Source organism: Harpegnathos saltator, unplaced genomic scaffold (assembly GCF_003227715.2).
Source record: "Harpegnathos saltator strain DR-91 unplaced genomic scaffold, Hsal_v8.6 scaffold625, whole genome shotgun sequence".
Taxonomy (NCBI): Eukaryota; Metazoa; Arthropoda; class Insecta; order Hymenoptera; family Formicidae; genus Harpegnathos; species Harpegnathos saltator.
Genome location: NW_020230455.1, coordinates 169,998 through 196,659, shown reverse-complemented (window position 1 = coordinate 196,659; position 26,662 = coordinate 169,998). Strand labels below are relative to the sequence as shown.

The 26,662-nt window shown below is 35.4% G+C and overlaps 1 protein-coding gene across 1 annotated transcript in view; it reads right to left on the bottom strand.

Moving 5' to 3' along the window:
* Positions 1-206: 206 nt before the first annotated feature.
* The window catches only part of LOC105191040 (fatty acid synthase), a 102,934-nt gene continuing 76,478 nt past the window's right edge, over positions 207-26,662 (bottom strand). The window contains exons 13-20 of the mRNA XM_025304546.1: positions 25,606-26,612; positions 3,798-4,039; positions 2,910-3,612; positions 1,973-2,801; positions 1,319-1,776; positions 880-1,134; positions 560-814; positions 207-468 (exon numbers count right to left, since the gene is read on the bottom strand). Coding sequence (XP_025160331.1) covers positions 367-468; positions 560-814; positions 880-1,134; positions 1,319-1,776; positions 1,973-2,801; positions 2,910-3,612; positions 3,798-4,039; positions 25,606-26,612 — 3,851 coding nt within the window. The 3' untranslated portion in view covers positions 207-366. The remainder of the gene's footprint in view (positions 469-559; positions 815-879; positions 1,135-1,318; positions 1,777-1,972; positions 2,802-2,909; positions 3,613-3,797; positions 4,040-25,605; positions 26,613-26,662) is intronic.

Here is a 26,662-nt window from a genome sequence, read left to right as displayed (position 1 = left end):
GCTTGACTGAGCACGCGCACGCACGAGCCCAGAAAGACGGGAGACGGCCAAGTATCGAGCATGCTCGATCGAGACTGCGGACGCACAATCCCGTTTTCTTAGTCGCCGGTCGGGTAGTCGGAAAGCGGAAGGCAGAGCGAAACGGATATTCTCACTATCGGCATGAAGCGTCTAGATTGCGTGAAGCGTCTTGTATTCTTTTATTGATCACATGCAGTGAATAAACGAACGAGTACTTTATTAGTTTTATTTACGTACAATAACTGTTCCATGTATCCTCCTTTCCTTTCTACATAACCAAGATATCTTCGAATTACAGAATTACGAACTTCTTTAACATTGTTTAAGATTGTAAAGATTAACTACTTAAGACGATACTCCGTTAATAATATCAGCAAGTATATCGTTGTCCAATATTGTAAGATGATTGCCTTCGATATGACGAACTTGTACGCTATCTTCGGTAACCTAAATAACGATTAATTTTATCAATTGTCGACCGTCAATCAATTTTCAAAACTAGAAACCTCATTGATATATGTCAATGTATTCAGATTACCTTGTTCAAGCCATCATTTTCGTCGGCAGAAGGAAGATAAGAAATTGTGGGTTTTAGTAACAATATAGGCGACTTCAGCGGCTGCAATAAAGACGCATCGTATTCGTGAATTGCGATCAGATGCTTATAGACTGTCGTATAATAAATCTTGTAATTTTCAAGAGAAGTCATTTGTACGGAATCATCTGGAAGACATTCAACGAAAGCTTCCAATTTTTTCTCCCACGTATCGTGCTTGGACAATTTTAATAGAATCTGTTAACAATTATCATTATTACATATTTTATATTATAACAATAAGCTCTCTTTACACAACGTACCGATGTATTATCGATGGAGTAGAAGTGATCCATGAGGTCTAGGAGAATATTATTCTGAAATTTCTGAAGATTTGTGAAAGGGAAATATTGTTCTTTCATAGTTTTCAAATAATCGGGTGCGCCGTCGATTAATATTAATTGTCCTGTGAAATTTTTCGCTTCCAACAGTCTCATTATCTCGATAGCAATTAATGCCCCATATGAATACCCAACTATTATGAATTCTATAGAATCTCCCATCTTTGATATTATATACTACAAGAAACATAAAATATTTTTTCAAGAAATATAAAATATTCTTTACAAGAAACATAATATTCTTTAAAAGTTTCTTCCTTCTTCTATTTTATTTCTTGATCGATATGAAGCGATTCTAATCGAGTGGAATACGGTCACTGAAATATGGAACAGATAACTTCCCTATTATATCAATACGTACAGATAACAGAGTGGCAGCCGACTGCAGCACAGATTCGCACATGGGGATGTTGTTTGCTCCGTGCTGCAAGCATGTTACGGGACCTTTAATTTTGGAAGCCAACGAATTAAATACGCTCCCGCAACCTTCGATTCCTGGTAGAAGAAATATTTGCTTTCTGCCTGCCTCATTTCTCGTTGTCATCTCCAAGCAAATATCTGAAACGATGTCTAAATTGCTCACTAAATGAATCATAAATTTGACACATGCCAAATCATGTAGCTTGGTCTGCTCGGAACATTTGTCTTTGTCGGCTATATTGCGGAGTTTCTCGAAAGTGAGATTTTGAATATCTTGCGTCGTAAAGTTAATATCGAATTTTCGCTCTAACGTTTGTTGGATCTCCACCGCCATCATCGAATCCATACCTATTTCTGATAATGGAGTGCGAAGTCCGACCATTTTCATGTCTTTCACTCCTAGAAGGTCAAAGATGGAAAGAGATAAGGCTTTTGATTTCTAGCTACGGTCACATTTTTTCATTTATAGCAGAAGGTACGAAAAAAAAATACGTACAATATTCTTATCATGACTGTAATTTTCAATTATACCTAGTGTTTCATCGCAAAAATCTCAAAACGTATAGATTTATCATACTTATGAAGAAAAGATTACCCATGATACTAGTTACGGTGTCCAAAATATTCATCACTCCATCCAGTTCCGCATATTTCTCAGCTATAACCATACTGCTCACGATCGTCCGATTTAGAACCATGAAAGTATCTAGCGACTGCAAGCATGACTGTATTTTTTGTTTTAGAATACCAGTGAGGTTTCGTTCCTTATCCGTCTGCATATCGGCCATGATGCCCACATCGTCCACCAAACCCCATTGAATAGCCATTCCAGGTAATCCATCTTGTACTCTCCTTTCACATATCCTCTCCATGATAGAATTGGCCATACCATAATTGGTTATTCCGGCAACTCCTCGACCGCACGAGAAGGACGAGAAGACGACGAAGTGCTGCAGATTAGGGCACATCTTTCTGGACAGTTCGTCCATCGTCTTCGTCGCCATTGCTTTCGGCTTGAATGATACTTCAAAGGATTCAGCGGTCTGATTCTTAAAGAGAGAATCTTTCAACACCACAGCAAGATTAAATATAGCGTCCACCGGTCCCATTTCAGCGGCAGAATTTAAGATGAATGCGCAATCCTTGTGATCAGACGCATCAGCACCCGCGATAATTTGCACATTTGCCCCGTGAGATTTCCATAGTTCTATTCTTGAGCGCTGGTAACCGTTTCGCAATCCGGTCCGTGAAGTCAGAAGAAGATTCTTTGCTCCGCGAAGAATCAGCCAATCGGCTAATTCTAAACCGAAGCCACCTAAGCCGCCCAAAATGATATAAGACATGTGATACTTGCAGAAATATCGTGGATAAGCGAGAATAGGAAGATCTAATGGTTTGTTTTCGTCGTGTATCTTTATCAGGATCTGAAAGTAAGAATAGTATTAGCAAAATTTCTTACGGTCGTATACTTATTGTTGCATGTGTGGCGACAATAATAAAAACATGAAATTTTAGTTTGTGCAAGAAATTACCTTCCCTATGTGTTTACCAGCTGCCATATACTTGAAGGCAACTCCTACTTCAGTCATTTCAAAAACTTTCCTCGGGAGCGGTTTTATTGAGCCGTTTTTCATACCTTGTGAGATATAATCATATATAATTTTATTATATATGATATTTTCTGTGACGGAATTTATTATATTGTCTAACATAACCGCGTGAAAACTGATGCCTTTCGCAAAAACTATTCTATCTAGGATATTATCGGCAATCAAGTCATGTTTTCCTATTTCTAAGAATCGGCCACTTTTCGCCAAGCAGCGAAAAGATGCCTGAAGTTTTTCCTCAGCTAAGAAATTTAACACAATATCCACCCCCTGACCATGTGTTTGCTGAAAGATCATTTGTTCGAAACTTGTGTCGCGAGAATTGCCGATATGATCGTCCAGAATCGAAGGGAAAGTTTCTCTAATAAATTGTCGTTTTTCCAAAGTCCCGACTGTCGTAAATACTTCGCATCCCGCGTAAAGTGCGAGATGAATCGCAGCTTGGCCGACGCTGCTGGTGCCCGAATGAATGAGAATTTTGTCTCCTTTCTTCATCTTTCCTTTTTCATAGAGAGCGTAGCAGCATATGGCATAAACATATGGAACTGTGGCAGCGTCCTCGAATGTCCATTCGTCGGGTATAACCCAGGATAGCACTGGGTCATTTATTAAAACATTTGATATTCCTCTAAAAAAGTAATGGTAACTTAGTAAAATTTCGTTTAAGTTGACATTGTTTTTCGGTCATGGATGAAAAAGTCGCAATTGCATTATGTATCTGCATTAATGACAAATTTAAAAACCACCAAAAGTATCGTTATAAAATTCTTCGATATATCTTTGAATAACGATATTTTGAATTATATTTTCCACCTGTTAGAGCATATCGCCATTATTCTTTGTCCAGACCCGTCATAACCAACGACTTCGAGGCCTAAGAGGGAATCGATATCTCGTCTAATCTTTTGAAAGGATTCCAACGTCAATTTACCAGATGTTATCATAATATCTCTAAAATTCAGTGTCGCATAAATTGTATGGATGATATTTTCACGCTTGACTTTGGGATATATCCGTCCTTCGACCCAGCATATAGTATTCATATCACCTTGAATCTAACAGAAATTAAGTTTAATTTATAATTTTGTAATACTATTAAAATAAAAATGGACAAATTAAATAGATCCCAGTCAATTCCGCTAAAAATTTAGTATGTAATTTTTTATGGTTTCCTGATCAAAAGACTACATAGACACTAGACTAAGAAATGGTCAGATTCCGAGATGCGAGGGCCAAAGATTGACCATGTGCCCGTGTGCTGGAGGGCATTAAAGCTGTTATGGCGCATTCGCTGGCTCATTTATTTTCTCTTGATAATGTTTCTTGATAGTGTTTATAGTATCTTCACCTATAAACACTATACATAAATGTATATATACATATATACATATATACGAGGGTAGATCAATAAGTACCCGTGTTTGGAGACAAGTTGCTGAGGAAAGTTGGCATTATCATCGTATACTACTATCCTTTAAACGCGCAATACAAAAATTTCAGACTGATTCATAGATTAATTTTGATTTGACAGCCATTTATATTAAACGTGTTTGGTAGTTTTCGATACAATAGAAAAAGAGCAATATCGATCTGTAATTCGCTTTTTATTTTTGGATGGAAAAATATGCGAAGAAATAAAAACGAAATTGGATACTGTCTATGGGGACCCTGCATCATCTATGACAACCGTGAGATATTGGTTCAACGAATTCAAACGTGGCCGTACTTCTGTTTTTGATGAGGAGCGCCTAGGCCGCCCGGCAGACGTGATTACTGAGGAAATCGTTGAAAAGGTTCACGACATGATTCTCGCTGATCGCCGAGCGAAAGTGCGCAAAGTAGCGGAGGCTGTAAGAGTATCGTATGGGACGGCAATTAATATTTTACATGATAAGTTAAGAATGAGAAAGTTGTCGGCCCGATGGATGCCGCGATTGTTCACGGTAGACAACAAGCGAATATGGCTGTCAATTTCGAAGTAGTGTTTGAACCTCTTTAAGCGAAATCCGCAGGAGTTTTTGCGTCGAGTCGTCACCGTTGATGAAACCTGGATTTATCATATGTGAAACGTGGTTCGCAGGAAAAAAATTCAGCTCAAACAAGGAGGTCATCATCGAGACAGAAGCCTATTTTGAAGAGTTTGACAAATCGTATTTTTTGGAGGAGTTAAAGAAATGGCAGGGACATTGGAAAAAATATATCGTCCTAAAAGGAGATTACGTTGAAAAATAAAAAATTTTATGAAAAACTTGCGTTTTCATTCCTAACACGGGTACTTATTGATCTATCCTCGTATACAGGGTTCTCAAAAAGTCCGGGAATGCTAAAATATTTTGAAAAATATGAAAAATATGAAAAAATGTTTGATACAAAAGTTGTAGAGCCTAAAAGGATCTATTTAATAGTCATATCAGTTTGACCATAAGTGGCGTTGCTAAGGTCATATGAAGGTCAACTTTGCTTTTTTAAATAGAACTCCCTACTTTTTATCAGACATTCCTTGTAGCTTATCTTGAGAGCTTTCCAAAATACTATAATAAAGTCATTTTTTGTTAAGTTATTTCCGAGTTACGACGCTTGAAAGTTATATATACCGCCGGCATTAACATTACCCAAAGTGTACCGCGCAGAGGTGCGATCAGAGATGCTTCTCGGTCCATATATTCTAAAAACGAGTTGCGCTCGCTCGTATCTCGCTCTTTGTCTCTTTTGTTTCTTTTTCCGATTATAATATCACATTCTTCTCTAAAAAATGTTGACCGAAAAAGAAAGAATATTACTATTTATTTATCGAGGATTTGGTGATAGCATTAGATTATATCAAGAAGTAGCTGATCTATTCAATGTTACACATCCTGATCTCGATCCTATTTTTAAATCCACCGTTTGCAGAACAGTGACTCGTTTTTTTGAAACGGGAACAGTTAAGGACCGATTTCGCAGCGGAAGGCCAGAATCCGCAACTAATGATAAGACTTTGGATGTTCTCCAATCATTTCAGGAAAATCCTCATTTGTCCGTATCAAAAACAGCATAAGCCCATGATATCAGTGAAGGCAGCGTTTCTAACATTTTAAAAAAGCATAAATATTATCCGTATAAAATTGTTATCGCTCAAGAATTTATGGAAGATGATTTTGATAGAAGAATTAAGTTTTGTGAAGAACTGATGCATCGGTGTGATGATAATGATAACATTTTGAATTTTGTTATTTTTTCTGATGAAGTCACATTTCAAATAAATGGTGCTGTTAATCTCCACAATTGTAGATATTGGAGTGACGAAAATCCCCATTGAATGAGTGATCTTCGCACACAATATCCACAAAAATTGAATGTTTGGACAGGGATTTGTACTCGCGGTATTATAGGCCCATTTTTCATAGATGGTGATTTAAATGCTGAAAAATATGAAAATTTATTGCGAGATCATATCATTCCTGAAATTGAAAATTTATTTGACGCAAACATGCAAAACGTTTGGTTCCAGCAAGATGGAGCAGGACTTCATTTTGCGATACGAGTTCGAGAATTTTTAAACCGTTCTTTTCCTACTCGATGGATAGGTAGGAGAGGTGCTATTGAGTGGCCTGCTAAATCACCTGATCTATCTCTTTTTGATTTCTTTTTTTGGGGACATATCAAAAGTAAGGTTTATGCGACGAAACCATGTAATTTGGAAGACTTGAAGAATCGAATAATGCAGGAAGCATCTCTGATCACTTTAGAACAAATAAGCCATGTGATCAATAGTTTCTATGAAAGTTTAGCTCATTGCCAAACAGTACAAAACATTTTGAACATTTGATTAATTGAAAAAGTAAAAAAACAATAGTTTAAAAAATGTTACTTACACACGCACGCACGCACGCACGCACGCACGCACACGCACACGCACACACAAAAAAGATGTAAATCTGACCGTGCAACCTCTATGTGGTACACTTTGGGTAATGCTAATGCCGGTGATATTTTAACTTCCAAGTCCCATAACTGGAGAAGTTCTTATGGAAAGAAGATTTTGTAGCCAATGTTTCGGAAACGTCTTAACGTCAACTGTAAGAGTATGTAACAAAAAATAGGAGATTCCATTTAAGATTTTTATGTCGACCTTGATAATGTTTCTCAAAATTATTCCAAGGTCAAATAATTATCAATATCTGATAGTATTTTTAAGACCTACAATTTTTGTTTCAAACATTGTTTTAAACAATCCTTATTTTTTTGAAATATTGGGAGTACAAATTAGTTCGGTCCGTTTTTTGTGTTAAAAAATGTATTTATTTCAAAACAAAATGAATGAACAGATCAATTAAAGTATTTTCCATCGTTGGCTACTATTTACTTTCTCCCATTTCTCAGGCAATTTTCGAATTCCATCTCGAAAAAATGACTCGTCTTTTGAGGCGATCCAAGTTTGGAGCCAATTTTCGATTTCTGCGAAAGAAGTGAACCGGTGACCTGCCAAATCGTGCTGCATCCTTCGGAACAACCAGAAATTAGAAGGAGCAATGTCCGAAGAATACAGCGGGTGCGGTGAAACATCCCATTTGAGCGTTTCCATACCTTTTCTTTGTTGCCTTTGAATCAGCTGCTCGCAAGTGAAAAATCGCCTTTTAACGTCTCTCGATTTCAGTTCATAAGGCACCCAATTTCCTTGTTTTTGAATAAATCCCATGTCTCTCAATCGTACGGAAACGGCTTGTTGAATCACTCCCAATGATTCTGCAAGTTTCTCTTGCGTTTGACTCTGATCTTCTTCGAGTAATGCCTCTAATTCTTTGTCCTCGAATTTTTTTGGCTGTCCAGAGCGAGGCTTGTCTTCGACGCTGAAATCTCCATGAAACGTCGAAACCATTCCCTACACGATTTATCAGTTGGAGTAGCGTCACCATAAACTTCAACAAGCATTCGATGGGCTTCAGCTGCACTTTTCTTCCAATTAAAGCAGAAAATTAAAACCTCCAGCAAATGCTGCTTGGTTAACACAAAATTCGACATTTTTAACACTGTAAAAAGCAAGGTTTTTGTATGAAACTCAAAGCGATATAAACTGAATATTATTAGCAGATGTCTAACTGAAACCGCCAAAATCGGCAATCACTATGAACCATTCATAACAGTCGGAGCCATCTTTTGAAAACGGACTGAACTAATTTGTACACCCAATAATCAGCCGTTCCGGAACTTTTGGCAGACCCTGTATATACAGGGAGTGGACAAAATAATGTGAACACCTTACTAATATATTAAGTGCGCAACTAAGTTCTCGCTGTTTTTTTGATGAAAATGCAACTTTATTGTGAAAAAATGGTTACAAATGAATCATTTAAAATATTGCCCATCGCTAGCGACAACTTTTTCCCATCTTTCTGGCAGAGCTCGAATACCGTCACGGTAGAAGTGTTCGTCTTTTGAGGCTATCCACGAATCAAGCCATTTTGAAATGTCTTCATATGAGCGGAACTGCTGATTAGCCAGACCATGTGCCATCGTACGGAACAAGTAATAATCGGACGGCGCAATATCTGGGGAATATGGCAGGTGGGGTAGGACTTCCCATTTGAGCGTTTCTAAGTAGGTTTTAACGGGTTTGGCAACGTGAGGCTGAGCGTTGTCATGCTGTAGAATCACTTTTTCGTGCCTCTGCTCGTATTGTGGCCGCTTTTCGCGCAGTGCTCAGCTCAATCGCATCAAATGAGTTCGATACCGTTCCCCAGTGATGGTTTCGTTCGGTTTCAACGGCTCATAATAAATAACACCGCCCTGGTCCCACCAAATACACAGCAAAACCTTCGCAGCGTGAATATTCGGCCGAGCCGACGACGTAGAAGCATGACCGGGCAGTCCCCATGATTTTGTTCTCTTTGGGTTGCTGTAATGAATCCATTTTTCATCACCCGTAACGATGCGATGAAGAAAACCCTTCCTTTTTTGCCGCTGGAGCAGTTGTTCACAGGCGAAAAAACGACGCTCAACGTCTCTTGGCTTCAAATCATAAGGAACCCAAGTTCCTTGTTTTTTAATCATTCCCAACGCATGCAATCGCTTGGAAATGGCTTGGCGGGTAACTCCTAATGCTGAAGCAAGCTCTTTTTGCGTTTGGCACGGATCCTCATCGAGCAATGCCTCCAATTCAGCGTCTTCGAAGGTTTTTGGCCTTCTTTCACGCGAACGGTCGTCAACATCGAAATCACCGTCTTTGAAGCGACGGAACCAATCACGGCACGTTGTTTCACTTAGAGCAGCATCTCCGTAAACTTTTTGGAGTTCTCGATGCACTTCAGCCGCCGTTTTCTTCGAATGAAAGGAGAAAAGCAACACTTCCCGCAAATGACGATTATTTGGCACAAAATCAGACATTTTCAAACAACCAAAAGTATATGACGCAAAAACAAAATCACTAATGTGTCAAAGCGGTTTGTTTACCATATGTCTAAGCTTGGTTCATGACGTTTTGGTTATGTCACAATCGACCAGCACTTACTACTGGAGCCATCTCTTGAAAAACAGCGGGAACTTAGTTGCGCACCTAATACAATATTTGTTAATTAATAATAATGTATAGGACCACCGTTTGCTTTTAAGACAGCTGAAATTCGTCGCGGAATAGATCCGTGGAGTGTACGGATAGTATCCAACGGAATGTTGTCCCATTCTTCCACCAACATCTCCGCCAATTGCCTCAATGATGATGGAAGTGGAAATCTGCTCCTCACTCTCTGCTCCAAAACTCCCCATAGCGGCCCAATGATGTTGAGATTTGGCGATTGTGCTGGCCAGGACAGATGTTTAATAATATTTCGATGTTCCTCGAACCAAGACTGAACTTTTTTGGGCGTGTTATGGGCGCATTATCGTCTTGGAATATGGCAGTGTTTAGCAACAATATACTGGTCATAGTAAGAATTTCATGATTGAGGATGTTTAGATATTCATTCGCAGTAATACGGCCATTGAGAGTAATAATCGGACCAGCGGAATACCATCATATATCCACCTAAATAATCACGGAGCCGTCCCCGTGCTTGACTGTGGGTAGTAAGCAGTCCGGATCGTAGGCTTTCTTGGGGGTTCTCCGTACATAAACCTGGCCGTTTGTAGGGAACAAAGTAAACGAGGATTCATCAGACGATACTACATTCTTCCAGTCATCAATCGTTCAAGTTTTATGATCGTGGCACCACTTCTTTCGCAACTTTGCGTTGGCATCCATTATAAGAGGTTTTGAAATTGCAACCCTGCCATAAATGTTACTTTTGTGAAGCTCCCGCCGCACTTTTTGTCGAAACAGGATTGTTCAGGTGACTGTTGAGTTCTGCCGTTACCTTTGCTGCGGTAGTTTTATGTTGCTTGGCCACAATCCTTTTTAATATTCGGCGGTCCCTGTTTGTTAATGTTGTTTTGCGCCCATTCCTTCTCTTCGCAGATGTTTTGTCATGTTTTGTGTAGGCTGTCATCACAGTGGATACTGTCGCTCGTGAAACGTTAAACAGTTTATCCGTTTTTGTCACAGATACTCCTGCTAACCGAACACCCATGATTTGTCCTCTTTCAAAGTCTGACAGGTCGCCTATTTCACCGTCTGATTGTTAACACCTTCGCAGAACAAAGTGAGTAGTATACTGAAATATAAACTAGAACGGGTACTACGTAAAGTGCGCCACATATACGCGCCGCACCGTTCATATCTTGGCAAGGGGCCCAACATAAACAAATATGTAATATTTAGCATGGTGTTCACATTATTTTGTTTATCCCCTGTATAACCATACAGAGTGTCCCAAAAGTAACTGACCACCCTAATAACTCTTCAATATTGAAGTTTCAAGGAAAATGATCTGAATAAAAGTTGTAGGAATTTAAGTGAGCCACTATTATAATGACCTTGACTTTGACCTTCACCTCCATTTTCAAGGTCATTTGAATATCAAGTTGCGTTTTTAAATGGGAATCCTTATTTTTTATTACACTGTTTTTTTTTACTAGTTAATTTGAACAACTTTTGTCTAAAATAATTTTTTATTTGTCTAATATTTTTTGGGATATTTGAGGAAAACTTGATAACTTTTTCAATATTTAACTTACGATATCTCGCTAACTATTTGTGTATTATTTGTGGGAAGAAAAAGTGATACAAGACTTTCTTGCTTTATTTAGTCTCAAGAATATATTGTTACAATAGCGCTTTGACTTTTGTTAACTTACTGACTTGGAAATTTCAAAATTATCAAATCTTGTTCCTTAAATATTTCAAAAAATATTAGGCAAATAAAAAAATGTTTTAAACAAAAGTTGTTCGAATTAGCTAGTAGAAAAAAACAGTGTAATAAAAGATTAGGGTTCACATTTAAAAAACGCAAGTTGATCTTCAAATGACCTTGAAAATAGAGATCAAAGTCAAAGTCGAGGTTATCATAAGGTAGTTCATTTAAATCCCTACAACCTTTATTCAGATAATTTTCCTTGAAACTTCAATACTGAAGAGTTATTTGGAGTGGGACATTAAAATAGGACACCCTGTATACAAGGTCGAGCATCTAAAACAGACCACCTGAATAACTCCCACAGTTTTCGAAATAAAAAAAATGCTTGAAATAAAAGTAGTAGAAAATCAAGTACCGGACTTGACGGTGACCTCAAATTTGACCTTAGTCATAATCTTCAAGGTCATTTGCAGGTCAACTTGCATTTTTTTAATGAGAACCCTTATTTTCTATTACATCGTTTTTTTTTACCAATTAATTTGAACAACTTTTGTCTAAAACATTTTTTATTTGCCTAATATTTTTTTAGATATTTGAGGAAAACTTGATAACTTTTTCAATATTAAACTTACAATATCTCGCTAACTATTTGTCAGAAGGAAACTATTTGTCAAAAGTAGTACTAGACTTTCTTACTTTATTTGGTCTCAAGAATATATTGTTACAATAGCGCCCTGACTTTTGTTAACTTATTGACTTTTGGAAATTTCAAAATCATCAAATCGACAAAAATCAGGGCGCTATTGTAACAATAAATTCTTGAGCCTAAATAAAAACAATACAGGGTGTACCAAAAGTCTGGAAACGGTCGAATATTTCATAAACTATGCATTTTAGAAAGAAATGTTTCAAACAAAAGTTATTTGGTTCGAGGGGGACATAAGATGGTGTCATTGGATTGACCTTGAGTGAATATACACATACTTTCCTTACATGTTTTGATTATTGCGAGGAGTACTGCTATAGCCTCAATAGTCAAGTTGGTTAAGAAAATAAATCATTGAGGCTATAGCAATATTTCTCGCAATAATCGAAACATGTAAGGAAAGTACGTATTGAAAGGCTAACGTGCATAAGCAATAATAACTAAATGTAGACCGTGACGTGAATATATCACACAATTTGAATTTTAAATAAGTTCTTTGTATTTTCTGTTGTAAAAAAATAAAAAGAGAGCTCTTAAAAGACGTTTCTTAAGAAACGTTAATTCAAATATTTTACTTTTAATCACTGTTACAAATATGTATACTCCTATGTATACGCTCGATCAGTAAATTATTCTTTAAGTTTAATAATATTATTTAATTATCACGTAATTGTGCAATATTTGGAATAATAAAACGCTCACAGCTCGCAAAACATATTACTATTTACATTTGTCTTCATTTTCAGATAATATTGTGCAATCAGACAATATTTTATTCATTTATATTAATTTCTCGTATTACATAAGAAATAAAGGCAGTACTTATTTTATTAACTTTTCATTATTTAAGCAATACAAATACGAAAGCAGGTCGAATCCTGGTATTGTTCAATTGATTCTTATTATTTAAAATTGTCTTAAGCACACTCTTAAAATGTCATAAACTAATCACAACAGAACCGTATGAGCGTCTTAAAAGACGCTACTTATGTTTACTAATCACGGACTAGGTATACGCGAGCGAGGCGCGCGCGCCGGCCCTGAGCGTTACATAGACAAGAGCGATTATTCGTTAAATTTAACACGCTCTCCTGCAAAAACTACTTGTCGAACGCAATTTTTCTAAAAGAAAAAGTTGTTTGTTTTAGCATAAAGTATCATGTTCTGTACTCCGAATGCGGGAATTTCGGATCACCTAGTATATTGGGCATGGGAATAAGTTTCCGCCCGTTATAAATACAAATTAGTCGTTTATTTAAACAAAAAATACAAAATGATTTTATTCAAAGTACGCCCCATTGGAAGGGACTTTCTCCCATCATCTTTTAAGTAGTAAACGGATTCTTCGGAGAAAAAAATCAGATTCTTTTGACTCGATCTATTTATTAAGCCATTTTTCGATACCTTTATGAGAAATTAACCGCTCTCCAGAAAGGGCCGACTGCATGAACTAAAATAAATGGAAACCCGAAGGAGCAATATCAAGAGGCATGGTAGTGCCTCGCGCCAAGTTCAAGCGCAACTTCGTTGCGCCCGAACGGCGCGAGGCACACTGTGTCTATTATCTATTATTACGCGAAACTGCGAGTTGAAACGAGGTGAGATATTCATATCTCAGGAATGGCTGAACCGATCGACATTTTTTTAGTCCCAAACGATTCAGCCTTTAAAAATAGGAAGAAAAGTGTTCTTGTGCTTTTTGTGTACGTTGTCTCTAAGTGGAGATATTTTAAGATTAAAGTCTGAATCACAGAAATTACAATTCAGTAAGAAAGTAAGAAAGAAACGCTAGACCGCCGAGGAGAGGGGATTTGTGCTTCTCGTTTTTCCGACACCAGAGGCGTTACGAGTGCGCTGAAGAAGTAAAGAGCAGCGAGTGCGAGTGAGCAAGCGATAGGGAATAAGAGAGAGAAGAATATTGGTAGAACAGGAGGTGAAATAAAAATAAAATATTGCTAGTTTATTTATTTTATATATATTATACAGCACGTGAATTCGAGTCGAACACGAGCAACGTGATCGCAACGTTGGTAGTTTACGTCGAGCAATAAGCGACAGCGAAGGTTTGACAATCGCGCATTTCGGTTTTGAAGCTTCCTAACCTCAAAGATATCACAATGCTGCGCTCACATTTTCGACTGAAAGTTGACTTGTCCAAGTTTTTTCACGATGTGCGTCGGATCTGCTAAATTTTTATTGATTGATCACTAAGATATTTGGCATAAGAGAACCATTTCATTTGTTGTTGAACGATGCCGAATATCTGCCACCGGTGGAGGATATTCGCATTCTCATCGAAAACGAGACGATCAAATAAGTATAATTCTTTTAATATAAAGTTTTAAACTTAACTTTTCATATATTTTTAGTTCAAATAGGTTTTATGTGTTTATTCATTAATATTATTTGTATGTCATTAATAGATAGAGTAATCCCTGGATCTGGCATATAGAACGAAGTTTTAAATGCATTAGTTACTGTATATCAGATCCCTGGATTTGGCATATAGAACGAAGTTTTAAATGCATTAGTTACTGTATATCAGATAATTACAAAAATTTCTCTAAGGTTAAAGCATGTCACAATATTTCACACGATAAGGTTGTCGAAACAACAAATGTTATGACTGAGAAAATAAGAATAAATGCAAGTAATGGATTGGATATATCTGACGGTCCTTTGAATGATACAGATTCAGCTTTGATATGTTAGTACCTTAATAGCAATATTTCAGCAGACTGACGGCAGAATGAATCAGAGGTTTATAGCAGATTGGTGCCAACTGCTTATCCATTGTGCCCGCATTCTGACGGCAGAGTCTGGCAACATTATTTGACGGCAGACTGATGCCAGAAATAAAACAGATCCTGACGTACACAGTCTAGTGACAGATTGACGGCAAAAACGTATCAGATCCTGACGTACGCAGTCTGGCGGCAGATTGACGACAGAAATACAACAGATTCTGCAGTGCGCAGTCTGGCACCAGAATGATGGCAGAAACGTAACAGATCTTGCTGTTCACAGCCTGACAGCAGACTGGTGACAGGAATACAACAGATTCTGTAATATTCATTTTTACATCCCCCTCTCCCCTTCCCATTCAGTCATGCACATTACGTGAAAGTAATTATTAAAAAACAATACAATATACGAACGTAATTGTTTTTATTTATCACACAAGACAAAACGAGACAGCCAATTAGATTCACAATGGTGTTTACTGTAAATGGCGGAACACGAAGGCGACGATGTTTCTTTTCATAGCCTCAGGAAGCGACGATATACAATGACTTCGAGACAATGTTGGAGTAACTGATAATAGGGTTTGTGAACGGTGAAGTGGCAATCTGCTGGGATATCTGTAAATTGAAATTATATTACAGTTGCATCTTTGTAACTACAGTTACGTATAATATGTTTAAGTAAATACATGAATTAAAAGTTACATTGTATTAATGTCACAATTTCCCACAGTAAATACAATACACGTGTCGTATTCATAGTGGCATAGCAAATTGTAGCATCGATATATTGTAGCTCTTAATAATTGCTGGGATGAGACGGGAAAATCAGAGAAATCTGGATAAAAATATTTACCTGTGTCTCTTACGTTCTTCGGTAATAGATTCGTCGATCCTCCGTGACATCCGATGATGACCTAAACTCCCGTGATGACCTAAACATGTAAAATGTCCGGGAAACACCACAAAGTCGACACAGAGTACCAATTGTCTATGCCCAGAAGTTGAAATTATTTGCCCGTTTCAACCGATTTTTGAGAGGTATGCCTATTTCTCTTGTTTCTCCGCTCATCCAAAGGTCCCTACAAGGGAGGACGGTCACGCCGCCCAGGTATAAGTTGTCATGTATCATTTGTAGGGATCTTCGGAAAGCGATCTTCAAGCGTGGCAATAGAAATGAAAGACTCTGATTGGTTCATTTCCTTATGCGTTATGCATTATGCCTTTATGCAAAAGTGTGTGCTTCCCGTATTACTTGCCCGATTTAGCCGATTTTTTAAGGCTACGCCTACTTCTCTTCTCTTTTCTTTCCGAAGATCCCTACAAATGATATATGACAGCTTATACCTGGGCGGCATGACCGTCCTCCTTTGTAACGACCTTTAGACAAGCGGAGAAACAAGAGAAATAGGCGTAGCTCTCAAAAATCGGTTGAAACGGGCAAATAATTTCTACTTCTGGACATAGACAATTGGTAATCTGTGTCGACTTTACGGTGTCTCCCGGACATTTTACATGTTTAGGTCATCACAGGAGGATCGGATGTCACGGAGGATCGACGAATCTATTACCGAAAAACACAAGAGATACAGGTAAATATTTTTATCCAGATTTCTCTGATTTTCCCGTCTCATCCCAGCAATTATTAAGAGTTACAATGTATCGATACTACAATTTGCTATGCCACTATGAATACGACACGTGTATTGTATTTACTGTGGGAAATTGTGACATTAATACAATGTAACTTTTAATTCATGTATTTACTTAAACATATTATACTGTAACTGTAGTTACAAAGATGCAACTGTGATATAATTTCAATTTACAGATATCGCAGCAGATTGCCACTTCACCGTTCACAAACCCTATTATCAGTTACTCCAACATCGTTTCGAAGTCATCGTGTATCGTCGCTTCCTAAGGCTATGAGAAGAAACATCGTCGCCTTCGTGTTCGGCCATTTACGGTAACCATTGTGAATCTGATTGGCTGTCTCACTTTGTCTTGTGTGATAAATAAAAATACGTTCGTATATTGTGTTGTTTTTTAATAATTACCTTCACGTAATGTGTATAACTGAATGGGAAGGGGAGAGGGGGATGTAAAAATGAATATGGCAGATTCTGTTGAATTTCTGTCACCAGTCTGCTGTCAGGCTGTGAACGGCAGGATCTGTTACGTTTCTGCCATCATTCTGGTGCCAGACTGCGTACAGCAGATTCTACTGTATTTCTGCCGTCAATCTGCCGCCAGACTGCGTACGTCAGGATCTGTTACGTTTCTGCCGCCAATCTACCGTCATAGTATTAAACCGCGTTTGTTTGAATTCTGCCGCCAATCTGCCGTCAGACTGTGCACGGCAGGATCTGTTTCCTTTCTGTCGTCAATCTGTCGTCAGGCTGCTTAACAGAATCTGTTCAAATGTTGACGTCAATCTGATATCAAACTTCTGTAACAGATTTTGTCTCAATACTGCTGGCATTCTGCCGACATCATCTGATATTGCAGAATCTGTATTAATTTTGACATCAGTTTGTCATCAACTCCTGCAGCAAGCGTCTGGCAAAATCTGTTTCGGACAGATTCGGTTATTAGGGTATATTTTATAATACAAGAAATGTTATGTTTACTACTGCAATTGATTATACAGAAGCAGATGCAGATTCAAAGGTTACGGATTAAAGTAATATAAATGAAAGTTGTAATACATTCGAATTACAAAAAACAAATTATATGAAAGAATATTAAAAATAAATAAAAGATAAAAAAATATATATTTCAATAAGGTCGTCGGCCCCTTCTTTCTCTTCATGCGCTATATCTGGACAATTTTCCAATTGCTTCTATAACAGATAATATAGTTTGTCTGCGATATCTGCCACCGATGGAGGATATTCACATTCTCATCAAAAACGAGATGATCAAGTAAATATAATTTTTTTTAATATAAAGTTTTAAACTTAACTTTTGATATATTTTTAGTTCAAATAGGTTTTATGCGTTTACTCATTAATATTATTTGTATGTAATTAACTTACAATCTTATTCTTACAGAGTAATTCCTGGATTTGGCATACAGAACGAAGTTTTAAATGCATTAATTACTGTATATCAGATACTAATAATTACAAAAATTTCTCTAAGGCTAAAGCATGTTACAATATTTCACACGATAAGGTTGTCGAAACAACAAATGTTATAACTGAGAAAATAGGAATAAATACAAGTAATGGATTGGATATATCTGATCCTTTGAATGATATAGATTCAGCTTTGATATGTTAGTATATTTTATTTATATTGCACTAAAACAAATATAATAATCTTTATAATATAATTAATGAATTATATTTATTTTTAGATAATAATACAAGAAATGTTATGTTTACTGCTGCAATTAATTATACAGAAGCAGATGCAGATTCAAAGGTTACAGATTATAATATTCACTTTTATATTATATATTATTATTATATAGTATTTACTGTTTTTTGCAGACTTTGAAACTTGTCGATGACTATATACCTCAGATATCCAATTTTATTACAGGCGAGGTATTAAGTTCCTGTATAAGATAATGCCTCTTGATAAATATTGGAAACGTGTTAATATACAGGGTGCACGATTTATCTGAAGACATTGAAATATCTCGAGAACTATGCATTGGATAAAAAAAAGTGGTTAATAAAAGTTGTTAGTCTCGAAGGGGGACATCCAATGATACCAAACTCGACCTCCCACTCCACTCCCTGGGGGTGGGGGTTGAAATCTTAAACGGAAACCCCCATTTTTTATTGCAGATACGGATTCTACGCCACAAAATACGTAAATTTTGTCCGAAACTTTTTTTTTGATTCGTGATAGATGGCGCTGTAATCGCAAAAAATTATATTTTCCGCAATTCTCCAGAAATGATCATTGGATTGAGAAATAAAAAATACCTGTTCAATATTTTTAAAGAACATAATAAAAGTTATTCCCCCCCATCCTCTCGGGGTAGGGTGGGTGGTAACGTTCAAATCTCAAATGGGAACCCGAATCGAAGAGGGAACTGCTAGACGCGCCACTGTGGGTGCATGGCAAACTACGGCTTATTATAAAAGGCAGTGCAATGCCTTATTATAAAAGGCAGTGCAATACCTACGGTTTATTATAAAAGGCAGTGCAATTGAGATTTGAACGTTATCACCCACCCTACCCCGAGAGGATGGGGGGGGAATAACTTTTATTATGTTCTTTAAAAATATTGAACAGGTATTTTTTATTTCTCAATCCAATGATCATTTCTGGAGAATTGCGGAAAATATAATTTTTTGCGATTACAGCGCCATCTATCACGAATCAAAAAAAAAGTTTCGGACAAAATTTACGTATTTTGTGGCGTAGAATCCGTATCTGCAATAAAAATGGGGGTTTCCATTTAAGATTTCAAAGTTGCCCCCAACTCCCACCCCCAGGGGGTGGGGTGGGAGGTCGAGTTTGGTTTCATTGGATGTCTCCCTTCGAGACTAACAACTTTCATTAACCACTTTTTTTATCCAATGCATAGTTCTCGAGATATTTCAATGTCTTCAGATAAATCGTGCACCCTGTATTATATGCGTATAAATTATTATATGTACAGAGTGATTCAGACCACTCGTACAGCCCTTTTATTTCGGAATTAGAACATTTTAGAGATAAATACTTCAGACAAAAGTTGTAGGGCTTCAAAGGATCTATTTACTGACGTTATGAATTTAACCTTGGTCTTAAATGGATATCCCAATTTTTTATTAATCGTCTTTTTCTAGCAATTAATTTTAACAACTTTTGTCTGAAACATTTTTTAATTTTATTTAAGGAAAATTTAATAACTTTTTCAATATTTAACTCACGATATCTCGCTAACTATTTGTCAGTAGAAAAAGTGGTACTAGAGTTTTTTGCTCTATTTAGCCTCAAGAATATATTTTTACAATAACGCTTGACTTTTGTTTGCTGATTTTTTGAAATTTCAAAATCATCAAATTAACCAAATTCATGGCGCTATTGGAACAATATATTCTTGAAGCTAAATAGAGGAAAAAAATCTAGTACCATTTTTTCTTCTGACAAATAATTAGCGAAATATCGTAAGTTAAATATTGAAAAAGTTATTCAGTTTTCCTTAAATATGTCACAAAATATTAGTTAAATAAAATAATGTTTCAGACAAAAGTTGTTTAAATTAATTGGTAGGAAAAGACGATGTAATAAAAAATTCGGGTATCCATTTATAAGGTTTTTATGTTGATCTTGACTGGACTTTTCAAGGTTATCTGTTAAATTTATAGCATCAGTAAATAGAACCTTTGAAGCCTTACATCTTTTGTCTGAAATATTTTTCTCTAAAATGTTTTATTTTCGAAATAAAAGGGCTGTACGAGTGGTCTGAATCACCCTATATATATAATATTATAAAACTTACCTTTTTAAACAAAAAGATAAAAAAAGGCGCCAAGTACAAGCGCTACGTGTACATAAGTTTTTACAAATATATTTTTATAAAACGATATCATTTTTACTTGTAAAAACTTATGTTATGTTCTTAATATTAACATAATTTTTTACAAGTCAAAATGATTATATGTAAAATTTATATTAAAATAGTAGAGCCAACTGAGAAATCGTATACTTAATATTGTTAGAAATCTCAAATTCAAATTATTTCCTTTTTTTAAGATATATATTATGTACATAACATAAGTTTTTACAAGTAAAAATGATTATTATAATGTACTTAACATAACTTTTACTATATTACATGTAAATGATCCTTTTTAAGATAATATTATGTACATAACATAACTTTTTACCAGTAAAAATGATATGTTATAAAAATTTAACACGTTTATTAGTAGTGTCCAATATTTAATTTATCATTATTTATTAGAACACTGAGTTATATGATTGTTTTACTTGTTATTATAATGTACTTAACATAACTTTTTACAAGTAAAAACGTTTACATGTAAAATTTATTATAATAACCTTTTTAAACAAAAAGGTAAAAAAAGGCGCCAAGTACAAGCGCAACACGTATTGTGCTATTTTTAGAAATTTCAAATTCAAATTATTTTTTTTTTTAGTATATATGTGTACATAACATAAGTTTTTAAAAGTAAAACTTATACAAAAAAAGGGATATATTAAAACAATAGCGCCAACTGAGAAGTCGTATATTTAATATTTTTAGAAATCTCAAATTCAAATTATTTCCTTTTTTTAAGATATATATTATGTACATAACATAAGTTTTTACAAGTAAAAATGATATCATGTTATAAAAATTTAACACGTTTATTAGTAGTGTCCAATATTTAACTTATCATTATTTATTATAACACTGAGTTATATGATTGTTTTACTTGTTATTATAATGTACTTAACATAACTTTTTACAAGTAAAAATGATATCGTGTTATAAAATTTTAATACGTTTATTAATAATATTCAATATTTAAAAAAGATATATTTTTAAAGGTTATTATTACAAATTCAAATTATTTTTTTAAGTATATATGTGTACATAACATAAGTTTTTACAAGTAAAACTTATACAAAAGAAGTGATATATTAAAACAGTAACGCCAACTGAGAAATCATATACTTAATATTTTTAGAAATCTCAAATTCAAATTATTTCCTTTTTTTAAGATATATATTAATTATGTACATAACATAAGTTTTTACAAGTAAAAATGATATTTATTAGAACACTGAGTTATATGATTATTTTACTTGTTATTATAATGTACATAACATAAGTTTTTACAAGTAAAAATTATATCGTGTTATAAAAATTTAACACGTTTATTAATAGTGTCCAATATTTTAAAAAGATATCTTTTTAAAGGTTATTATTATTCAAGAAAATTCAAGAAAAACTAACTACAAAAGATGTCAATAACATAAATTTTTACAAAATTTATCATTATTTATTAGAACACTGAGTTATATGATTATTTTACTTGTTATTATAACAAATTAATTATTATAACAATGCAATAAAAAATATTTAATTCAAAAAATCTTGGCGCGGCTGCACCAAAAACTATATCGAAGATGTATATACATAAAAGTCAAATTAGATATAAAACATTACACCGTATATATGGACAGAGAATTTACAAGTACATTTTATTACAATAAAAATGCTGTCATGTATGTATTAAACAAGTTTTAGTTCGATATAGTTTTTGGTGCAGCCGCGCCAAGATTTTTTGAATTAAATATTTTTTATTGCATTGTTATAATAATTAATTTGTTATAATAACAAGTAAAATAATCATATAACTCAGTGTTCTAATAAATAATGATAAATTTTGTAAAAATTTATGTTATTGACATCTTTTGTAGTTAGTTTTTCTTGAATTTTCTTGAATAATAATAACCTTTAAAAAGATATCTTTTTAAAATATTGGACACTATTAATAAACGTGTTAAATTTTTATAACACGATATAATTCTTACTTGTAAAAACTTATGTTATGTACATTATAATAACAAGTAAAATAATCATATAACTCAGTGTTCTAATAAATATCATTTTTACTTGTAAAAACTTATGTTATGTACATAATTAATATATATCTTAAAAAAAGGAAATAATTTGAATTTGAGATTTCTAAAAATATTAAGTATATGATTTCTCAGTTGGCGTTACTGTTTTAATATATCACTTCTTTTGTATAAGTTTTACTTGTAAAAACTTATGTTATGTACACATATATACTTAAAAAATATAATTTGAATTTGTAATAATAACCTTTAAAAAGATATCTTTTTTAAATATTGAACACTATTAATAAACGTGTTAAAATTTTATAACACGATATCACTTTTACTTGTAAAAAGTTATGTTAAGTACATTATAATAACAAGTAAAACAATCATATAACTCAGTGTTATAATAAATAATAATAAATTAAATATTGGTCACTATTAATAAACGTGTTAAATTTTTATAACATGATATCATTTTTAATTGTAAAAACTTATGTTCTGTACATAATATATATCTTAAAAAAAGGAAATAATTTGATTTTGAGATTTCTAAAAATATTAAGTATACGATTTCTCAATTGGCGCTACTGTTTTAATATATCACTTTTTTTGTATAAGTTTTACTTTTAAAAACTTATGTACATATACCAGGTATGTCGGTAATTACTTTCCGGTTTTTGTAACAGATGTCACTAACCATAAGTATGCAATGTTATGATTTGATACAAATGTCATTTTATTCTACTGACATTAACCTCAAAACTGCACAAGTTACTTTCCGCCAAAATAACAGCGTTATAGATTAATAATTTTTTGAAAATGTCGAGTTTTGTGCCTGAAAACGTGCATTTGCGGCACGCATTACTTTTCTTGTTTAATCAAAAGGAAAAAGCCGCTGAAAGTCATCGTTTGCTGGTAGAGACTTATGGTGAGCATACTCCAACCATAAGAACATGTGAAACGTGGTTTCGACAATTCAAATGTGGTGATGTCAACGTTCAAGACAAAAAACGTCCCGATAGGCCGAAAACGTTTGAAGATGCGGAATTGCAGGAGTTATTGGATGAAGACCCAACACAAACTCAAAAACAATTGGCAGAAAAGTTGAATGTGAGCCGAGTAGCAATTTGTAAACGATTACAAGCGATGGGAAAGATCCAAAAGATGGGAAGATGGGTGCTACATGAATTGAATGACAGGCAATTGGAAAATCGAAAAATCGTCAGTGAAACGCTGCTTCAAAAGTATGAAAGGAACTCATTTCTGCATCGAATAGTAACGGGTGATGAAAAATGGATTTATTTCGAAAATCCCAAGCGAAAAAAATCATGGTTATCACCTGGCGAAGGCGGCCCATCGACTGCAAGGCCAAATTGCTTTGGTCGCAAGACCATGCTCTGTGTCTGGTGGGACCAGGTTGGTGTCATATATTATGAACTGTTGAAACCTGGAGAAACAGTTAATACTGATCGCTACCAACAACAAATGATCAATTTGAACTGTGCATTGATCGAAAAACGTCCACAATACGCTCAAAGACATGATAAGGTGATTTTGCAGCATGACAACGCGCCGTCTCATACAGCAAAACCAGTCAAAGAAGTGTTGAAATCACTTGGATAGGAAGTTTTATCGCACCCGCCGTACTCTCCAGACCTGGCTCCATCCGATTACCATCTTTTCTCATCGATGGGGCCCGCGCTTGCAGAGCAGTACTTCGCCGATTTCGAAGAAGTTAAAAAATGGCTCGATGAATGGTTTAGCTCAAAGGAGAAACAGTTCTTTTGGAATGATATCCATAAATTGCCTGAGAGATGGACAAAATGTATAGAATCAAATGGCCAATACTTTGAATAAATATATTTTAACTATCCATTGTAAATAACGTGTTTTCTTTAGCGAAAAAACCGGAAAGGAATTACCGACACACCTGGTATATACTTAAAAAAAATAATTTGAATTTGAAATTTCTAAAAATAGCACAATACGTGTTGCACTTGTACTTGGCGCCTTTTTTTACCTTTTTGTTTAAAAAGGTTATTATCTGATGAATACGGCGGGTGAGGCAAGATTTCCCAATTCAATCCTTCCAAGTATTTTTGGACCGGTTTTGCAACGTGGGGCCTAGCATTGTCGTGTAGCAAAATCAGCTGGTTATGTCTATTATCCCATTCCGGTCGTTTCTCGTTTAATGCTCGGTTGAAATGTATTAACTGCAGTCGGTAACGATCGCCAGTGATGGTTTTGGACGGTTTTAGAAGCTCATAATAAATAACGCCCTTTTGATCCCACCAGATGCATAATATAACTTTCGAACCGTGGATATTTCGTTTTGAAATTGATGGACCTAATTCACTTGGCATCACATATGATTTCAGTCGTTGGGGTTGTAGTAGATCCATATTTCATCGCTAGTGACAATTCGATGCAGAAAACCCTTCCTTTTTTGTCTTTGAAGCAGCATCTCGCACGTTATCAGACGTTTTTCAATGTCTCTCTCCTTCAATTTATGTGGCACTCAATTTCCTGACTTTTGAACTATTCCCAACGCATGTAAATGCTTTCTGGCGGTAGATCTATTAATATTTAACTCGTTTGAAAAATCTACGAGCGTTCAACTTGGATCTTCTTCGAGTAAATCTTGCAGTTATGCATCTTTGAATTTGTTAGGTGTCCCTTCGCGTCCTCGGTCGTTCACGTCATAATCACCACTTCGAAAACGCCGAAACCACTCTTTATATTCTAATACTCGACGGAGCATGATCGCCGTAAATATCAACAAGCATTCGATGCATTTCAGCAGCACTTTTCTTCAGAATATAGTAATGAAGTAACACTTCCTGCAAATGCTGCTTCGTTGAGGTAAATGTTGCCATTTTCAACGCAAGAAAAGAATTATGTTTACGTTTCAAACGAATGTTTACTACTGTGATTCAAAGTTCACAAATTCATCTTCAAAACACAAGTATAGCACTTCCAACAAACACGAAATTAGTACCTAACGATATCTTTCTGAAAAGGGCGGAAACTTATTCCCATACCCAATACATTTATGTTATAGTGTTTATAAGTGAAGATAAGAGAATACTATAAACACTATCAATATAAAATAAATGAGCCAGCAAATGCCCCACAACAGCCTGAATGCCCTTCAACGGCACATGGTCAGTCTTTGGCCCTCAATATCTCGAGATCTGGCCATTTTTTAGTTTTGTGTCCATGGCGTCTTTTGATCAGAAAGCCATAAAAAATGACATACTACATTTTTAGCGAAATTGACTGGGATCCACTTTCTATTTAATTTGTGCAGAAACCTTTAGTTGTAAAGAAATGTTAGTTGAAACGAATCGAATTATTTTCTTGTGCGTTTTGCCGTACACTGGGGTAGACAAAACTTTACATATATTTCAGTTTTCCTATAAACATTTACTTACCGCCTGAGTGACATAACCGCATTGCACAAGTACCGGTTCCGGAGGCGGTAATGGCAAATGCCTGTAAGAACCCCAAACTTTGCCCGGACGTAAGACGTTCATTGGTAAATCAAGTAGTAAATGATTCATGTAGAAAGGTGTTTGCAAGGAGAACTTGCACGCGTGTTCGTCTTGAATGAAGACACATCTAACTGTTTTGCCGCCTGGTTCCCTTCGCAAACAATTTACAAATCCTAAAACACCGCTTTCAGGATCACCTTCAGCAACGAGTGTTATTCTTGAGTTCGTCTCGTCGACAACCTCCATTACGGATTTAAGCTTTTTGATCCACGAGAACTCGTAATTATTTATGTACACGACTTCTCGTCTCATTATAACATTTTGTGTCTTTCTTAAAAGTAACACCGATTCCCGTTCTGTGCGTTTCTCTAAAATAATATTCAAATTGTACTGTTGCAAAAGCTCGTTGTCGTACGTGGCGTTAAGATCCTCCCGGGTAAACAGAAAACCTCCAGCCATTACATTGGATAGTAATGTGTGTCCACCTTTCGTTAATATTCCGACGCCAATGACCATTAGGAACGTATCATCCTTCAATACATTGTTAGGTTGTATGACTAATAGATTTTCAGGTAATAAGGAACTGTGGAATCTATTTTTCGTCGCAACCAACGTGAGATTAGATTGTACTAACGGCAAGTTGCTTAGAACTTCGTGTATAATTGGAGTAATTAGATCCTCCAGCAAAATTTTGTCATCGTCTTCAACGACCTCGATCACTTTGACGTTTCTCAATTCGTGACATTCAAGTGCGATTTGTATTGATATTTGCACTGCATCTTTTAAGGAGATCGTAGTATGATCGCGGTAACCAATGAACTTGTATTCCTCATGCACAGGTTTGATGTTTGCTGGCCGACGTGATATGGCTACGAACCTCTGTCCATAAATTTCTATACCTCCGGATACAATGGCATCGAGAGAGTCGTAGATACGCACAGGTATGTCTATAATAAAATTTGAGATGAGAGAGAGAGGGGAAGGAGGTGGGGAGGGG